Source organism: Oncorhynchus masou, chromosome 22 (assembly GCF_036934945.1).
Source record: "Oncorhynchus masou masou isolate Uvic2021 chromosome 22, UVic_Omas_1.1, whole genome shotgun sequence".
NCBI lineage: Eukaryota > Metazoa > Chordata > Actinopteri > Salmoniformes > Salmonidae > Oncorhynchus > Oncorhynchus masou.
In genome coordinates, this window is record NC_088233.1 from 11870930 (window position 1) to 11890453 (window position 19524).

General features: G+C 43.5%; 1 protein-coding gene across 1 annotated transcript in view; it reads right to left on the bottom strand.

Moving 5' to 3' along the window:
* Nucleotides 1-19524, bottom strand: part of LOC135509012 (SH3 and multiple ankyrin repeat domains protein 2-like) — a 154207-nt gene that overhangs the window by 93555 nt on the left and 41128 nt on the right. Inside the window, exon 10 of the mRNA XM_064929296.1 lies at nucleotides 4875-5196. Coding sequence (XP_064785368.1) covers nucleotides 4875-5196 — 322 coding nt within the window. The remainder of the gene's footprint in view (nucleotides 1-4874; nucleotides 5197-19524) is intronic.

The following is a 19524-nucleotide window of genomic DNA, read 5'->3' on the forward strand; positions in this document are numbered from 1 at the left end:
TAGGTACAACAAAACTATAGACTAAATGGCCTATACTTGTAAACTTTGTTTGATAGTTATGTATGTAAACCTTGAGAGGAGGTCTATTATCAAGTATATTTCTGAGACAGTATAAGCATTTATTTTCCATGGCCTTGATAGAGAGAGCAAGGTTGAATCGTGTTTGTCCAGACAACAGTACTGTAATAGCAACCATCAATTATCACATCACATATGAAATACACTACAGCTGTTGGTCTGCAGTTAGAGGATATTATCTAATATACTTGGAGTAGGCTAGCTAGTAGCTGAAACACATATGCACCATACTGTAGTAATGGCCTTAGCAACCACTCCTGTAACTAGGGAGGAAATAGCAGTGTCCCATTTTAACTGCTGCACTCCAGTAACAGTGCCAGTAATAATGTATTAATACGCCAGTAAGGTGCCAGTAATACTGTATTTATATGCCAGGAAGTAGTAACAGCGCCAGTAATAATGTATGTATACACCAGTAAGGTTCGAGTAATAATGTATTCATACACCAATAAGGTACCAGTAATAATGTATTCATACACCAATAAGGTACCAGTAATAATGTATTCATACGCCAGTAAGCAGTAACAGTGCCAGTAATAATGTATTAATACGCCGGTAAGGTTCCAGTAATAATGTATTAATACGCCGGTAAGGTTCCAGTAATAATGTTTTAATACGCCGGTAAGGTTCCAGTAATAATGTATTCATACACCAATAAGGTACCAGTAATAATGTATTCATACACCAATAAGGTACCAGTAATAATGTATTCATACACCAATAAGGTACCAGTAATAATGTATTAATACGCCGGTAAGGTCCCAGTAATAATGTATCCATACGCCGGTAAGGTACCAGTAATAATGTATTAATATGCCGGTAAGGTTCCAGTAATAATGTATTAATACGCCGGTAAGGTTCCAGTAATAATGTATTCATACACCAATAAGGTACCAGTAATAATGTATTCATACACCAGTAAGCAGTAAGAGTGCCAGTAATAATGTATTAATACGCCGGTAAGGTTCCAGTAATAATGTATTAATACGCCAGTAAGGTTCCAGGAATAATGTATTCATACGCCGGTAAGGTTCCAGTAATAATGTATTCATACGCGAGTAAGCAGTAGTGGTGCCAGTAATAATGTATTCATACGCGAGTAAGCAGTAACAGTGCCAGTAATAATGTATTCATACACCAGTAAGCAGTAGTGGTGCCAGTAATAATGTATTCATACACCAGTAAGCAGTAGTGGTGCCAGAAATAATGTATTCATACACCAGTAAGGTTCCAGTAATAATGTATTCATACACCAGTAAGATTCCAGTAATAATGTATTCATACACCAGTAAGGTTCCAGTAATAATGTATTCATACACCAGTAAGCCCGCTCACCCGACTGAGAGGTGGCATGTGAGGTAATCACAACAAGTCATTATACGGACTGATTGCCCTAAATCAAATCAAATCAAATCAAATTTTATTTGTCACATACACATGGTTAGCAGATGTTAATGCGAGTGTAGCGAAATGCTTGTGCTTCTAGTTCCGACAATGCAGTAATAACCAAAAAGTAATCTAACTAACAATTCCTAATCTACTGTCTTATACACAGTGTAAGGGGATAAAGAATATGTACATAAGGATATATGAATGAGTGATGGTACAGAGCAGCATAGGCAAGATACAGTAGATGGTATCGAGTACAGTATATACATGTGAGATGAGTATGTAAACAAAGTGGCATAGTTAAAGTGGCTAGTGATACATGTATTACATAAGGATGCAGTCGATGATATAGAGTACAGTATATACGTATGCATATGAGATGAATAATGTAGGGTAAGTAACATTATATAATTATATTATATATTATATAAGGTAGCATGAACACGGACTGAACAAGGGCTGAACACGGAGTGAACAAGGGCTGAATAAGAGCTGAACACGGACTGAACAAGGGCTGAACACGGAGTGAACAAGGGCTGAACAAGGAGTGAACAAGGGCTGAACAAGGAGTGAACAAGGGCTGAACAAGGAGTGAACAAGGGCTGAACAAGGAGTGAACAAGGGCTGAACAAGGAGTGAACAAGGGCTGAACAAGGGCTGAACACGGACTGAACAAGGGCTGAACACGGACTGAACAAGGGCTGAACAAGGAGTGAACAAGGAGTGAACAAGGGCTGAACAAGGAGTGAACAAGGAGTGAACAAGGGCTGAACACGGACTGAACATGGACTGAACAAGGGCTGAACAAGGAGTGAACAAGGGCTGAACAAGGAGTGAACAAGGAGTGAACAAGGGCTGAACAAGGGCTGAACAAGGAGTGAACAAGGAGTGAACAAGGGCTGAACACGGACTGAACATGGACTGAACAAGGGCTGAACAAGGAGTGAACAAGGGCTGAACAAGGGCTGAACACGGACGGAACAAGGGCTGAACACGGACTGAACAAGGACTGAACACGGACTGAACAAGGGCTGAACAAGGAGTGAACAAGGGCTGAACAAGGGCTGAACACGGACTGAACAAGGGCTGAACACGGACTGAACAAGGGCTGAACAAGGAGTGAACAAGGAGTGAACAAGGGCTGAACAAGGGCTGAACAAGGAGTGAACAAGGGCTGAACAAGGAGTGAACAAGGGCTGAACAAGGAGTGAACAAGGGCTGAACAAGGGCTGAACAAGGGCTGAACACGGACGGAACAAGGGCTGAACACGGACTGAACAAGGACTGAACAAGGAGTGAACAAGGGCTGAACACGGGAAAGCAAAGGGGAGAAAAGGTCAAATTTTCATAGGATCACTTGTGTGATTCCTGTCATTTTTAGAGTCAATTTAGATTAATTTTCTTTTTCCTTTTACGTTAGCAGTGAGTAATTGACATGGCCCACTTACTGAGCATGCTGTGCTCTCCATAGACCCCCCTGCTAGGTGAAAAGATTCACACTCACACGCACACGCACTCGCACGCACACACACACACACACACACACACACACACACACACACACACACACACACACACACACACACACACACACACACACACACACACACACACACACACACACACACACACACACACAGAGGAGTATACAGTACACAAGTACACACACAATCTCTAAATACAAAGGAAGAAATGGTCGTTAACATGGACCAAAACTGATCTCTACTCAAATATGGTGGTATATTAGGGTGACAATGACAGATGTGCACTATTCTAAAAGACGTGAACACAACACAAAGAAGTTGCAGAATCCATACACATAAACCGAGGGGGCTGTAATTTGTCCCCTATTCCCTATATACACCTAATCACTATTTAGGGATTAGGGTGCACAACCTCAACTGATCCCAACACAACAAACCCTCCACATTCCTCTCCTTCTCAATCCTCCAGACAACTGTCTAAAACACAAACGTCCACTCCAACACCCACAACATAGATAAATTTCCTGCAATCAAAATACCTAGCGTTATTCACATTTTTCATAATTTCATAATTAATAAACCAAATATGCCAAATATCCGGTATCCAACGGTTTTGTTTTCTTTGTTTTAACCCTGTGTGTGAGATGTATACTTTTGTTTCAAAGTAGATTTGTTTAAGGCTACCAAGAAACACTCGGTGTTGATCCTGATTTAGCCCACTGCAATAAAAAGGTTAAGAGAGACTGATTGGACCGACGGTTGAGCACGTCTAGCATCTCATGGGTCAACATACACACACATCCATGCATACACATCCATCCATCCACATCCATCCATCCACATCCATGCATACACATCCATCCATCCACATCCATGCATACAAATCCATGCATACACATCCATGCATACACATCCATGCATACACATCCATCCATCCACATCCATGCATACACATCCATCCACACACATCCATCCATACACATCCATCCATCCACATCCATCCATACACATCCATCCATCCACATCCATCCATACACATCCATCCATCCACATCCATCCATACACATCCATCCACACACATCCATACACACACATCCATCCATCCACATCCATCCATCCACATCCATCCACACACATCCATCCATCCACATCCATCCATACACATCCATCTATCCACATCCATCCATACACATCCATCCATACACATCCATCCATACACATCCATCTATCCACATCCATCCATACACATCCATCCATCCACATCCATCCATCCACATCCATCCATCCACATCCATCCATACACATCCATCCACACACATCCATCCATACACATCCATACACACACATCCATCCATCCACATCCATCCATACACATCCATCCATACACATCCATCCACACACATCCATCCATACACATCCATCCATACACATCCATCCACACACATCCATCCACACACATCCATCCACACACATCCATCCATCCACATCCATCCATACACATCCATCCACACACATCCATCCATACACATCCATCCATCCACATCCATCCATACACATCCATCCACACACATCCATCCATACACATCCATCCACACACATCCATCCATCCACATTTTCATGAAAGACGGATCAGACTTTCAGTGAGTGTGACAAATCTTCCTCTATTCCCCAAGCTGCCATGTACTCCAGGGAATTTTGGGACAGATATTTGGGGCCGAAATACTCCTAATAGCAGGTTCTGAATTGAGGGCACTTTTTGGAAAGTGACACCCTATATCAGTGTATCCTAAAGTTGGTAACATGGTTCAAATAATAGGTTGGGAATTATCATGTCATTCCATGATTTCAGCTTTGGGCACCCGCAAGAGACGTTGGGGGCCCTCATGAGTCAATGTATAATTCAAATTCTGTTTGGTGACTGACCTGGGCTGGCGCTGGGGGATCTGTCTGGGTGTCTCCTCCCCCAGGCGCCCCAGAGAGGGCGAACGTGAACGGGGAGGGCGGGGAGCCCCCTTCCCCATGGTCCTGACTGTTCCATTGGGGCTGGGCATCTGCTGCTGCTGGGGCCGACGGGGGGAGAGGCTACGAAGGGGAGAGTGGCACGGCGAGGGCAGGGGTGACCGGTTGTTCACGTTCAGGTTGTTGTCGCTGTTGGAGCGTAGGAGCATAGACCGTGGAGCAGCTAGTGTACTCCGTGGGGCCTGCTGGCGCCGGGTGGGTTGGGCCGGCACCTCCTTGAAAGGCACTGAAGGGAGGGACGGAGAGAGAGGGGGGGGATTAGAACAGGTTTCAACACAGAGAAATATTACATAATTTGTAATTTCATCATTTCATCATTGTTCCTCCAAAATAAACTGGTTAAATAACAGAATAAGTGGTATTTCAATCTCTCTCGCGCTCTCTCCTGCACACACACACACACACACACACACACACACACACACACACACACACACACACACACACACACACACACACACACACACACACACACACACACACACACACACACACACACACACACACACACACACACACACACACACACACACACACACCTCTTACTTGGGTTCAATAGAGAACCAAAGGTAGTCTCTAACCTTGAGGTATTAATAAGCATAATTGAGCCTTAGTGGAGATGCAATGAGAGCTCCTAACTAGCTGCTCTCACAGGCTCAGAGCAGGCTGCCTGGCTGCCTGGCGGAGGAGGAGAGAACTTCTATTCAACTCAAGCTATAATAAGAGCCTTGGTGGAATTCCCCTGCGTTTGATGCAGTGCTCGGCTCACACAGCTGAAGCATGATTAATGATGATGTTTATTTCTCCGCTGCCTACTAAATACCAGGGAGGAATAAGAGGCTTGTATACAGCAATATAGGGTTTAACCCAGAGATGATTGGCCACTGTGTGAGAGAGATGACACTGCTTTGGAAAAGAAAACAACAGTACTGTCATAGGAGAAGGTTCTATAAAAAGGCCTCTCAAGAATACCTCTTCCAAAAGGCCTGAGTATGTGTGTAAGACTCTCAAAAGATGTAAAGCGATAACCCCTCAAAACTGTGACTGTACCTATGGAATGCATCATATTCAGATTCCAAGAACACAGGATGAGATGTTACTATCCATTGTGCAAGCACTTCCAAGAGTTAATGAACAGTGAGCGTGGTGAAATTTGGGGAGCGCATCGTCAGTAGTGTACCTTTGGTTCCTAGGGTGTTTCGGCCTTTCACACTATACACCCTCCCCAAAGGCGGCCAGCGACAGGGTGATCAATCCTACGCTTGCGTCCCATTCACAATTAGTCATAGGAGTTGCCTTGTTGTTGATAGCCAACATCCCATGGGACTACGCATGGCAGGGGCGTCCTCCTCCCTGAGTCAAGCATTGTTGACCGCATACCTCCTGGCCCTCTCACTTCGGGGCCCAGCTGGGGTCTTTCCTCTTCATCCAGAGCCACTGACTGCTGCCTTCTGCCGCCTCTGATACAGCTTTGATTGCCGAATGCTGGCTCTGGCCCTTAATTCCCAGGTCTCTAAGCAGTCTGGTTGTAGATGTTGCCACAAAACCTCTGCAGCCCACCTCCACTGGTCGGACTTCTTCCGGCCATGATGCCGTGCTTCGGCAGCTAGATCAGCATAGCGCAGATGTTTTCGCTCATAAGCCTCATCTACTGAGTTTTCCCAGGGTACTGTGAGCTCAATGATGAAGACCTTATTGAGTGAATGGGACCAGAGCACCATGTCAGGTCTTAGGGTGGTGGTTGCGATCTCCGGAGGAAACACAAGTTGCCGGCCAATGTCAGCTAGCATTTTCCAGTCGCGGGCCAAGCGCAGCTGGTCTCGCTCTAATGGTGTAGACTGTACCTATGGAATGCATCATAATATAGAGTAGGTCCATGCTGCATTGAGAGGAGAGGTCACATGTCCAACCCCCAATGGCAGGTCCCACCCCCTCTCCACCTGACTCTCCCACTAATGCTGATATCTGGATGGCCTATCATCAACAGCATAGCCATAGCCAATTAAAGATGGGTGATATGTATGGATCTACATCAGAGGTTTTCAACCTTTTCTTGCCCAGGGACCCCCTCTTTGGCAAACCAGCGACCCAGGGACCCCCATCAAATGTTAGCGAAAAAACGTGTCTTATCATCAGGTGAATGATAATGGCAAGAAGAAGTAATCAACATTTTAAAATGAATAGATTTAGTAAATAGTATTTCATTATTTTGACAGCCAAATTGCTAGAAAAGTAACTACAAACACATTTTTGCTAAGAGCAGCTGTTAAACAAAGGTTAGCCATCTGTTGGCAAAAAATTATGTCCAAGTCAAGAAAGCTTACCAGCAGCCAGCAGCACTTGCCGCTCTGGTAGACTATTGACTGGTAGATTATTGACTGGTAGACTATTGACTGGTAGATTATTGACTGGTAGATTATTGACTGGTAGATTATTGACTGGTAGCCTTTTGACAAAAATACTATTGACTGGTAGACTATTGACTGGTAGATTATTGACTGGTAGATTATTGACTGGTAGATTATTGACTGGTAGCCTTTTGACAAAAATACTATTGACTGGTAGACTTTTGACTGGTAGACTATTGACTGGTAGATTATTGACTGGTAGATTAATGACTGGTAGATTATTGACTGGTAGATTATTGACTGGTAGATTATTGACTGGTAGATTATTGACTGGTAGCCTTTTGACAAAAATACTATTGACTGGTAGACTATTGACTGGTAGATTATTGACTGGTAGACTATAGACTGGTAGATTATTGACTGGTAGATTATTGACTGGTAGACTATTGACTGGTAGCCTATTGACTGGTAGCCTATTGACTGGTAGACTATTGACTGGTAGCCTTTTGACAAAAATACTATTGACTGGTAGACTATTGACTGGTAGCCTTTTGACAAAAATACTATTGACTGGTAGACTATTGACTGGTAGATTATTGACTGGTAGACTATAGACTGGTAGATTATTGACTGGTAGATTATTGACTGGTAGATTATTGACTGGTAGCCTTTTGACAAAAATACTATTGACTGGTAGACTATTGACTGGTAGATTATTGACTGGTAGACTATAGACTGGTAGATTATTGACTGGTAGATTATTGACTGGTAGCCTATTGACTGGTAGCCTATTGACTGGTAGCCTATTGACTGGTAGCCTATTGATTGACAGACTATTGACTGGTAGACTATTGACTGGTAGCCTTTTGACAGGTAGACTATTGACTGGTAGCCTTTTGACAGGTAGACTATTGACTGGTAGCCTTTTGACTGGTAGACTATTGACTGGTAGCCTTTTGACAGGTAGACTATTGACTGGTAGACTATTGACTGGTAGCCTTTTGACAGGTAGACTATTGACTGGTAGCCTTTTGACAGGTAGAATATTGACTGTTAGCCTTTTGACAGGTAGACTATTGACTGGTAGCCTTTTGACAGGTAGACTATTGACTGGTAGCCTATTGACTGGTAGACTATTGACTGGTAGCCTTTGGCTGGTAGACTATTGACTGGTAGCCTTTTGACTGGCAGACTATTGCCTGGTAAACTCATTACTTGAAGACTATACTGTGGGCTATACTCGGACTTGTCTCAGGATGGTGGTTGAAGATATACCTCCAATGGTGTGGGGGCTGTGCTTTGGCAAAGTGGGTGGGGTTATATCCTGCCTATCTGGCCCTATCCGGGGGTATCATCGGATGGGGCCACAGTGTCTCCTGACCCCTCCTGTCTCAGCCTCCAGTATTTATGCTGCAGTAGTTTATGTGTCGGGGGTCTAGGATCAGTCTGTTATACAGTGCCTTGTGAAAGTATTCGGCCCCCTTGAACTTTGCGACCTTTTGCCACATGTTTGGTGTGTCTCCCAGGTGGCTTGTGGCAAACTTTAAACTACACTTTTTATGGTGCAGGTGCATTTATATGGAGACTTGATTACACACAGGTGGATTGTATTTATCATCATTAGTCATTTAGGTCAACATTGGATCATTCAGAGATCCTCACTGAACTTCTGGAGAGAGTTTGCTGCACTGAAAGTAAAGGGGCTGAATAATTTTGCACGCCCAATTTTTCAGTTTTTGATTTGTTAAAAAAGTTTGAAATATCCAATAAATGTCGTTCCACTTCATGATTGTGTCCCACTTGTTGTTGATTCTTCACAAAATAATACAGTTTTATATCTTTATGTTTGAAGCCTGAAATGTGGCAAAAGGTTGCAAAGTTCAAGTGGGCCGAATACTTTCGCAAGGCACTGTATCTGGAGTACTTCTCCTCTCTTATTCGGTGTCCTGTGTGAACTTAATTATGCTCTCTCTAATTCTCTCTTTCTCTCTCTCTTTCCCTCTCTCAGAGGACCAGAGCCCTAGGACCATGCCTCAGGACTACCTGGTATGATGACTCCTTGCTGTCCCCAGTTCACCTGGCCGTGCTGCTGCTCTAGTTTCAACTGTTCTGCCTGCGGCTATGGAACCCTGACCTGTTCACCTTATGTGCTACCTGTCCCAGACCTGCTGTTTTCAACTCTCGAGAGACAGCAGGAGCGATAGAGATACTCTTAATGATCGGCTATGAAAAGCCAACTGACATTTACTCCTGAGATGCTGACTTGCTGCACCCTCGACAACTACTGTGATTATTATTATTTGACCATGCTGGTCATTTATGGACATTTGAACATCTTGGCCATGTTCTGTTATAATCTCCACCCAGCACAGCCAGAAGAGGACTGGCCACCCCTCATAGCCTGGTTCCCCTCTAAGTTTCTTCCTAGGTTTTGGCCTTTCTTAGGCTGGGTTTCTTTACAGCACTTTGAGATATCAGCTGATGTAAGAAGGGCTATATAAATCAATTTGATTTGATTTGACTGGTAGTCTATTGACTGGTAGACTATTGACTGGTAGATTATTCACTGGTAGACTATTGACTGGTAGATTATTACTGGTAGATTATTGACTGGTAGATTATTGACTGGTAGACTATTGACTGGTAGACTATTGACTGACTTACTCTCATATGTTATCTGGTATACAGTACAGTACAGTACAGTACAGTACAGTACAGTACAGTACGGTATAGTACAGTAGAGTAGAGTAGGCTCTACTCTCATATGTTCTATGATATACAGTACAGTACAGTACAGTACAGTACAGTAGGCTCTACTCTGATATTTTCTCTGGTATACAGTACAGTACAGTACAGTACAGTACAGTACGGTATAGTACAGTAGAGTAGAGTAGGCTCTACTCTCATATGTTCTATGATATACAGTACAGTACAGTACAGTACAGTACAGTAGGCTCTACTCTGATATTTTCTCTGGTATACAGTACAGTACAGTACAGTACAGGAGAGTAGAGTAGAGTAGACTCTACTCTCATATGTTCTATGATATACAGCACAGTACAGTACAGTATAGTACAGTACAGTAGGCTCTACTCTGATATTTTCTCTGGTATACAGTACAGCACAGTACAGTACAGTACAGTACAGTACAGTAGAGTAGAGTAGGCTCTACTCTCATATGTTCTATGATATACAGTACAGTACAGTACAGTACAGTACAGTACAGTACAGTACAGTAGGCTCTACTCTGATATTTTCTCTGGTGTACAGTACAGTACAGTAGAGTAGGCTCTACTCTCATATGTTCTATGATATACAGTACAGTACAGTACAGTACAGTATAGTACAGTAGAGTAGAGTAGTAGAGTAGTACAGTACAGTACAGTAGGCTCTACTGATATTTTCTATGATATACAGCACAGTACAGTACAGTACAGTACAGTACAGTAGAGTAGGCTCTACTCTCATATGTTCTATGATATACAGTACAGTATAGTACAGTACAGTAGGCTCTACTCTGATATTTTCTCTGGTATACAGTACAGTACAGTACAGTACAGTACAGTACAGTAGAGTAGGCTCTACTCTCATATGTTCTATGATATACAGTACAGTACAGGACAGTACAGTACAGTACAGTAGGTTCTACTTTGATATTTTCTATGATATACAGCACAGTACAGTACAATATAGTACAGTACAGTAGGCTCTACTCTCATATGTTCTATGATATACAGCACAGTACAGTACAGTATAGTACAGTACAGTAGGCTCTACTCTGATATTTTCTCTGGTATACAGTACAGTACAGTACAGTACAGTACAGTAGGCTCTACTCTCATTTGTTCTATGATATACAGTACAGTACAGTACAGTACAGTATAGTACAGTACAGTAGGATCTACTCTGATATTTTCTCTGGTATACAGTACAGTACAGTACAGTAGAGTAGGCTCTACTCTCATATGTTCTATGATATACAGTACAGTACAGTACAGTACAGTACAGTACAGTAAAGTATAGTACAGTACAGTAGGCTCTACTCTGATATTTTCTCTGGTATACAGCACAGTACAGTACAGTATAGTACAGTACAGTAGGCTCTACTCTCATATTTTCTCTGGTATACAGTACAGCACAGTACAGTACAGTACAGTCCAGTCCAGTACAGTACAGTACAGTGCAGTAGAGTAGAGTACAGTAGGCTCTACTTTCATATGTTCTATGATATACAGTACAGTACAGTAGAGTAGGCTCTACTCTGATATGTTCTATGATATACAGTACAGTATAGTACAGTACAGTAGGCTCTACTCTGATATTTTCTCTGGTATACAGTACAGTACAGTACAGTACAGTAGAGTAGGCATTACTCTCATATGTTCTATGATATACAGTACAGTACAGGACAGTACAGTACAGTACAGTAGGTTCTACTCTGATATTTTCTATGATATACAGCACAGTACAGTACAATATAGTACAGTACAGTAGGCTCTACTCTGATATTTTCTCTGGTATACAGTACAGTACAGTACAGTACAGTACAGTACAGTACAGTACAGTAGGCTCTACTCTCATATGTTCCATGATATACAGCACAGTACAGTACAGTATAGTGCAGTAGGCTCTACGCTCATATGTTCTATGATATACAGCACAGTACAGTACAGTATAGTACAGTACAGTAGGCTCTACTCTGATATTTTCTCTGGTATATAGTACAGTACAGTACAGTACAGTACAGCAGAGTACAGTACAGTACAGTACAGTACAGTATAGTACAGTAGAGTAGGCTCTACTCTCATATGTTCTATGATATACAGTACAGTACAGTACAGTACAGTACAGTAGGCTCTACTCTGATATTTTCTCTGGTATACAGTACAGTACAGTACAGTACAGTACAGTACAGTAGGCTCTACTCTCATATGTTCTATGGTATACAGTACAGTACAGTACAGTACAGTAGGCTCTACTCTGATATTTTCTCTGGTATACAGTACAGTACAGTACAGTAGAGTAGGCTCTACTCTCATATGTTCTATGATATACAGTACAGTACAGGACAGTACAGTACAGTACAGTAGGTTCTACTCTGATATTTTCTATGATATACAGCACAGTACAGTACAATATAGTACAGTACAGTAGGCTCTACTCTGATATTTTCTCTGGTATACAGTACAGTACAGTACAGTACAGTACAGTACAGTAGGCTCTACTCTGATATTTTCTCTGGTATACAGTACAGTACAGTAGAGTAGGCTCTACTCTCATATGTTCTATGATATACAGTACAGTACAGGACAGTACAGTACAGTACAGTAGGTTCTACTCTGATATTTTCTATGATATACAGCACAGTACAGTACAATATAGTACAGTACAGTAGGCTCTACTCTGATATTTTCTCTGGTATACAGTACAGTACAGTACAGTACAGTAGGCTCTACTCTCATATGTTCTATGATATACAGCACAGTACAGTACAGTATAGTACAGTAGGCTCTACTCTCATATGTTCTATGATATACAGCACAGTACAGTACAGTACAGTACAGTACAGTAGGCTCTACTCTGATATTTTCTCTGGTATACAGTACAGTACAGTACAGTACAGTAGAGTACAGTACAGTACAGTACAGTAGGCTCTACTCTCATATATTCTATGATATACAGTACAGTACAGTACAGTACAGTACAGTACAGTAGGCTCTACTCTCATATGTTCTATGATATACAGTACAGTACAGTACAGTACAGTATAGTACAGTACAGTAGGCTCTACTCTGATATTTTCTCTGGTATACAGTACAGTACAGTACAGTACAGTACAGTACAGTACAGTACAGTAGGCTCTACTCTCATATGTTCTATGATATACAGTACAGTACAGTACAGTAGGCTCTACTCTCATATATTCTATGATATACAGTACAATACAGTACAGTACAGTACAGTAGGCTCTACTCTCATATGTTCTATGATATACAGTACAGTACAGTACAGTACAGTACAGTACAGTACAGTAGGCTCTACTCTCATATATTCTATGATATACAGTACAGTACAGTACAGTACAGTACAGTACAGTACAGTAGGCTCTACTCTGATATTTTCTCTTGTATACAGTACAGTACAGTACAGTACAGTACAGTAGAGTACAGTACAGTACAGTAGGCTCTACTCTCATATGTTCTATGATATACAGTACAGTACAGTACAGTAGGCTCTACTCTCATATATTCTATGATATACAGTACAGTACAGTACAGTACAGTACAGTACAGTACAGTAGGCTTTACTCTCATATATTCTATGATATACAGTACAGTACAGTACAGTACAGTAGGCTCTACTCTCATATATTCTATGATATACAGTACAGTACAGTACAGTACAGTACAGTACAGTACAGTACAGTAGGCTCTACTCTCATATATTCTATGATATACAGTACAGTACAGGACAGTACAGTAGGCTCTACTCTGATATTTTCTCTGGTATACACATATCTACACTGTGGGCCAAAATAGTTAACATTCTCTTGAGATTTGTTCAAGTGGTTATGAAAGCAGACATCAGTATTTATATAAACAAAAGGAGTTATGATACGGTAACTAATATGGATTCAATAATTTACTTTTTAGTTCATTAGCAGTTGTTATTAAACCAATAACAACAAGCTCATAACCTGTAAGAAACAACAACACTATGATATCAGTGATTAACCTAAAGGCATAAACAATAGAATCCACTCTCTCAGTTTCTATATGCCACACAAAGTATCAGTAAACCACTCAAAACACTGGAAGCCTTCAATACCCATTAAAAAAAACTCTCGCTCAAGTATCACTGCTTACCTTCTTTCTTCAAGGCATTCAGAAAAGACTTCATTTTCCCCCTTTTCCTTATTGCTTAATTGTTCATGGGAAATGTGGAGATATAAATAAATAGAAAAAGAGCGAATATGAAATGTATCCGAGTTTTGGAGTGGGAAAAAGCAGCAGCAAGTCGTTCCAGTGGTAAAGCGCGTGACAATGGCAGGGAAAGAGATTGGCTGGGAAGGTAGGCAGGCAGGCAGAGGGACAGGAGGGACGGGAGGGAGGGAAGGAAGGAGGGAGACAGGCAGGGAGGGAAAGAGATTGGCTGGGAAGGCAGGCAGGCAGAGGGACAGGAGGGACGGGAGGGAGGGAAGGAAGGAGGGAGACAGGCAGGGAGGGAAAGAGATTGGCTGGGAAGGCAGGCAGGCAGAGGGACAGGAGGGACGGGAGGGAGGGAAGGAAGGAGGGAGACAGGCAGGGAGGGAAAGAGATTGGCTGGGAAGGCAGGCAGGCAGAGGGACAGGAGGGACGGGAGGGAGGGAAGGAAGGAGGGAGACAGGCAGGGAGGGAAAGAGATTGGCTGGGAAGGCAGGCAGGCAGAGGGACAGAGAGGGAGGGAAGGAAGGAGGGAGACAGGCAGGGAGGCAGGCAGGCAGGAAGGCAGGCAGGCAGAGTGACAGGGAGGGAGGGAAGGAAGGAGGGAGACAGGCAGGGAGGGAAAGAGATTGGCTGGGAAGGCAGGCAGGCAGAGGGACAGGAGGGACGGGAGGGAGGGAAGGAAGGAGGGAGACAGGCAGGGAGGGAAGGCAGGCAGGCAGAGGGACAGGAGGGACGGGAGGGAGGGAAGGAAGGAGGGAGACAGGCAGGGAGGGAAAGAGATTGGCTGGGAAGGCAGGCATGCAGAGGGACAGGAGGGACGGGAGGGAGGGAAGGAAGGAGGGAGACAGGCAGGGAGGGAAAGAGATTGGCTGGGAAGGCAGTATTTATATAAGGCAGGCAGAGGGACAGGAGGGACGGGAGGGAGGGAAGGAGGGAGGGAGACAGGCAGGGAGGGAAGGCAGGCAGGCAGAGGGACAGGAGGGACGGGAGGGAGGGAAGGAAGGAGGGAGACAGGCAGGCAGGGAGGGAAGGAAGGGGGGAGACAGGCAGGGAGGGAAGGAGACAGGCAGGCAGGGAGACAGGGAGGGAGGGAAGGAAGGAAGGAGGGAGACAGGCAGGCAGGGAGGGAAGGAAGGGGGAGACAGGCAGGGAGGGCAGGAGACAGGCAGGCAGAGGGACAGGGAGGGAGGGAAGGAAGGAGGGAGACAGGCAGGGAGGGAAAGAGATTGGCTGGGAAGGCAGGCAGGCAGAGGGACAGGAGGGAGGGAAGGAAGGAGGGAGACAGGCAGGGAGGGAAGGAAGGAGACAGGCAGGCAGGGAGACAGGCAGGGAGGCAGGCAGGCAGAGGGATAGGGAGGGAGGGAAGGAAGGAGGGAGACAGGCAGGCAGGGAGGCAGGCAGGCAGGCAGGCAGAGGGACAGGGAGAGAGGGAAGGAAGGAGGGAGACAGGCAGGGAGGGAAGGAAGGAGGGAGACAGGCAGGGAGGGAAGGAAGGAGGGAGACAGGCAGGCAGGGAGACAGGCAGGGAGGGAGGGAGACACAGACAGGCAGACAGGCAGGCAGGTAGGCAGGTAGGCAGGCAGGCAAGGAAACAGATAGACAGACAGGCAGTGAGACAGATAGACAGACAGGCAGTGAGACAAATAGACTGACAGGAGAGACAGTGAGATAGACAGGCAACCAGGGAGACAGACAGGCAGTCAGTGAGAGGCTGGCAGGGAGTCAGGCAGGCAGGCTGGAAGACATTCAGGGAGAAAGGCAGGCAGAGAAACAGGGAGACAGGGGGGCAGGCAGGGAGAAAGGCAGGAAGGCAGGGGAAAAGGCAGGCAGGAAGACAGGTAGGCAGGGTGACAAGCAGGGAGACAGGCAGGGAGGCAGGGGGGAAAGGCAGGCAGTGAGCAGGCAGGGAGAGGGAGACTGGCAGCCAGGGAGAAAGGTAGGAAAAAAGGCAGACAAGGAGACAGGCAGGGAGACAGGGACAAAGACAGCCAGGCAGGGGGAAAGGCTGGGAGACACACTGCTTGTTACTGACTGGGATCACAACGCACCAGTTCCACGCATCTCCATTTCCCTCTCGTCCTCTCACACTCTCTCTCTCTCTCTCTCTCTCTCTCTCTCTCTCTCTCTCTCTCTCTCTCTCTCTCTCTCTCTCTCTCTCTCTCTCTCTCTCTCTCTCTCTCTATGTCTCCCTCTATATATATATCTTGCACACAATCACTCTAACAGACAGTCAGATGCACTGAAAAAATATAAACTCCCTAGATATAGCGGTGCTTCACCCAGGTTCAACATTCCAGAGACAAGCAGCACATGATCTCAGCAAGAATGTGTCAATTATTATAATCATTATGGATGGGGAGAATTCAACTAAACCACAGCCACTTTGATTACTATCATTAACACTGATTTTAATATAAACCAGATTTCTAAAACACTGTATTATCTAAAACTACTTCAATAATAATCCAAATGAATGATATTGCCATAGCTGACAGGGCAGAACACATTCTCAATACGTGGCTGTCAAACACATGGTGGAGAGAGGTGTCGCTTGCAATCACATAACACCCAAATTAAACATGCATAAATCAATGTTCAGTGGAAACAGGTTCGGCGAGAGATTGGATTTTAACCCGTGCTTTCGCAGGAACAGCTGTATCGAAAACAAACCCTTTGTGTTGCTAGGCAACCTTAGCGAGGAAGTCTAAATTCCTTATTAGCAAGTTGCTTGTTGGTTGTGAAATTATGTGGGCGATTCCACGGCAGCATAGGCCGAAAATATTTCTGTTCTCTCAGAATGTTCTGGCAATTCTCATAGTAACTTCATTGGGAGGAAAGATGTTTGACATGCTTTTTACATTTCTAACACAAACCATTTTCAAGAAAAGCATGATGAAAGTTTGAGATATTCATATTTATATTTAAGTATTCATATGTAAATTCATATTCATATTATGTTGAATAAATGAATGTGAAAATGTGTATTTCAGAATCTAGATATACTCATAGAGTCTTACAGGAGACATGTTCAGGTCTAAGATGGGCCTAAAATGGCCACTTTCCTGATGATAAAAAATAAAAATACATTGTAAAAATACAAGTGTGTCAAACATTCAGTTCAATTTCTATGTGAGAATTACCAGAACAATGTGAGATATCAAAGATATTTTTGGGGCTATAGTGGCATGGAATACCAAGCATTTGTAACCAAGCACTTACAGAACAACACATTCCAAATCCTATTGGAAAGTGATGAGAATTAAGACATGTTCTGATATAATGAAACGCTATTCCCTCTTGGGAATAACTGTAGGACTTTCATTGGGAAAACAACACATTGAATTGGCATTTCTCCTTCCATCAACATTCCCTTAATTGCTCAGAATAAAACTCAAACAATTGTTTTTTATTTATTTTACTAGGCAAGTCAGTTAAGAAGATATTCTTATTTTCAATGATGGCCTAGGAACAGTGGGTTAACTGCCTGTTCAGGGGCAGAACAACAGATTTGTACCTTGTCAGCTCGGGGATTTGAACTTGCAACCTTCTGGTCCCAAGTCCAACTCTCTAACCACTAGGCTACCCTGCATACCCTGGTGTGGTTATTAGCATGTGTAATGTACAGTCTATGATGAATTACAAAGCGTCATGACTTCAAACCAGCCTAACATCTAACATCTAAATGACTGTAGGCTGCAGGGAGAACTGTCGATGGGGGGAATCTCCACGGACCACCTCTTCTCTTCTCTGGCACACAGAGGAATAGCTTTAACATTTTAAACCTGAACCTCCTCTTTATAACACCAGCCACTCAATCAATCAGACACAACGAAAAGAAAGAGCAGCTTGTGGTAGATCAATCTCAAAGAGGTAAAAGAGTGATGAACCATCTTGTTTGAGCACCACAAACCCTGAGTGATGGATCCATAACATTAGAATGATAGAACAACACTGCTGTCACCACATTGATCAGTGATGCAGTAGATTATACAACAGTCATAATGGATCACAGGATCACAGAAGAAACAGCACTGATGAGTCTACATTTTCAGTAACAATCATGAAAAAAACAACCACCAATGTATAGATCTACGCCATATAAAGAGGCTACCTCCCTACCCATGGGTCTTCCATTGAGGAACCGACCAGATCTGAGATCCCAAAAGCCAAATATCACATGGATCTGGGAACCATGGCAACCACGACTGGATTTATATGGGACAAGGATTTACATAGTTGACTGTAGACCAAGGCAGATGCTGTAGGTTTATGTGTCATGACTGCAGCCATGATGCTGAACTATATAATACAAATTCTGTAACACTCTTAGAAAAAAAGGGTTCCCAAAGGGTCCTTCGGCTGTCTCCATGGGAGAATCCTTTATGGTTCCAGGTAGACCCGTTTCGGGTTCCATGTAGAAGCCTCTGTGTAAAGGGTTCTACATTGAACCCAAAAGGGTTCTACCTGGAACCAAAAAGGGTTCTTCAAAGGTTTCCCCTATAGGGACACCGAAGAACCCTTTTAGGTTCTAGTCAGTACCTTTTTTTTCTAAGCGTGTATAAACCAATGTAATGAGGTTAGCTGTCACAAAGACCTTCACTCTCAGACTGAAGCTAATCAGCCCGACTATGACTCAAGGGGCAAATGCAAAAAGACAATTAAATAATTAAATAATTGGTGTGCAGCACCCTTTCTATTTACAGAATAATGTGGTCACAAAACATGAAGAAAGAAGTGATGACAGAGGACGGAGAAAAGGGACTGTTGGGGGTTGTAAATGCATGACAAAGGAGTTACGTCTCAGTGTCTATTTGGCGAGGAAGAGACAGAAATTGTACGGTAAGATTGTAAGATTGTAAGACTGCTGGCACTAGCAATAAGTTGACTGTATGCCAGAAGGAGAGTTCATAATGTCACAGTCTTGGACCTTTGGCCTAAGGACACAGGAAAAAAGGATTCCATCAGATACAAAGTGGCATCTATAGAAGGATGCCAGAGAAGATTGTAATCCGCATCCCATGCACCTTAGAGCCTACTGTAATGTACAGTCATGGACAAAAGTTTTGAGAATGACACAAATATTAATTTTCACAAAGTCTGCTGCCTCAGTTTGTATGATGGCAATTTGCATATACTCCAGAATGTTATGAAGAGGGATCAGATGAATTGCAATTAATTGCAAAGTCCCTCTTTGCCATGCAAATGAACTGAATCCCCCCCAAAAAAATTCCAATGCATTTCACCCCTGCCACAAAAGGACCAGCTGACATCATGTCAGTG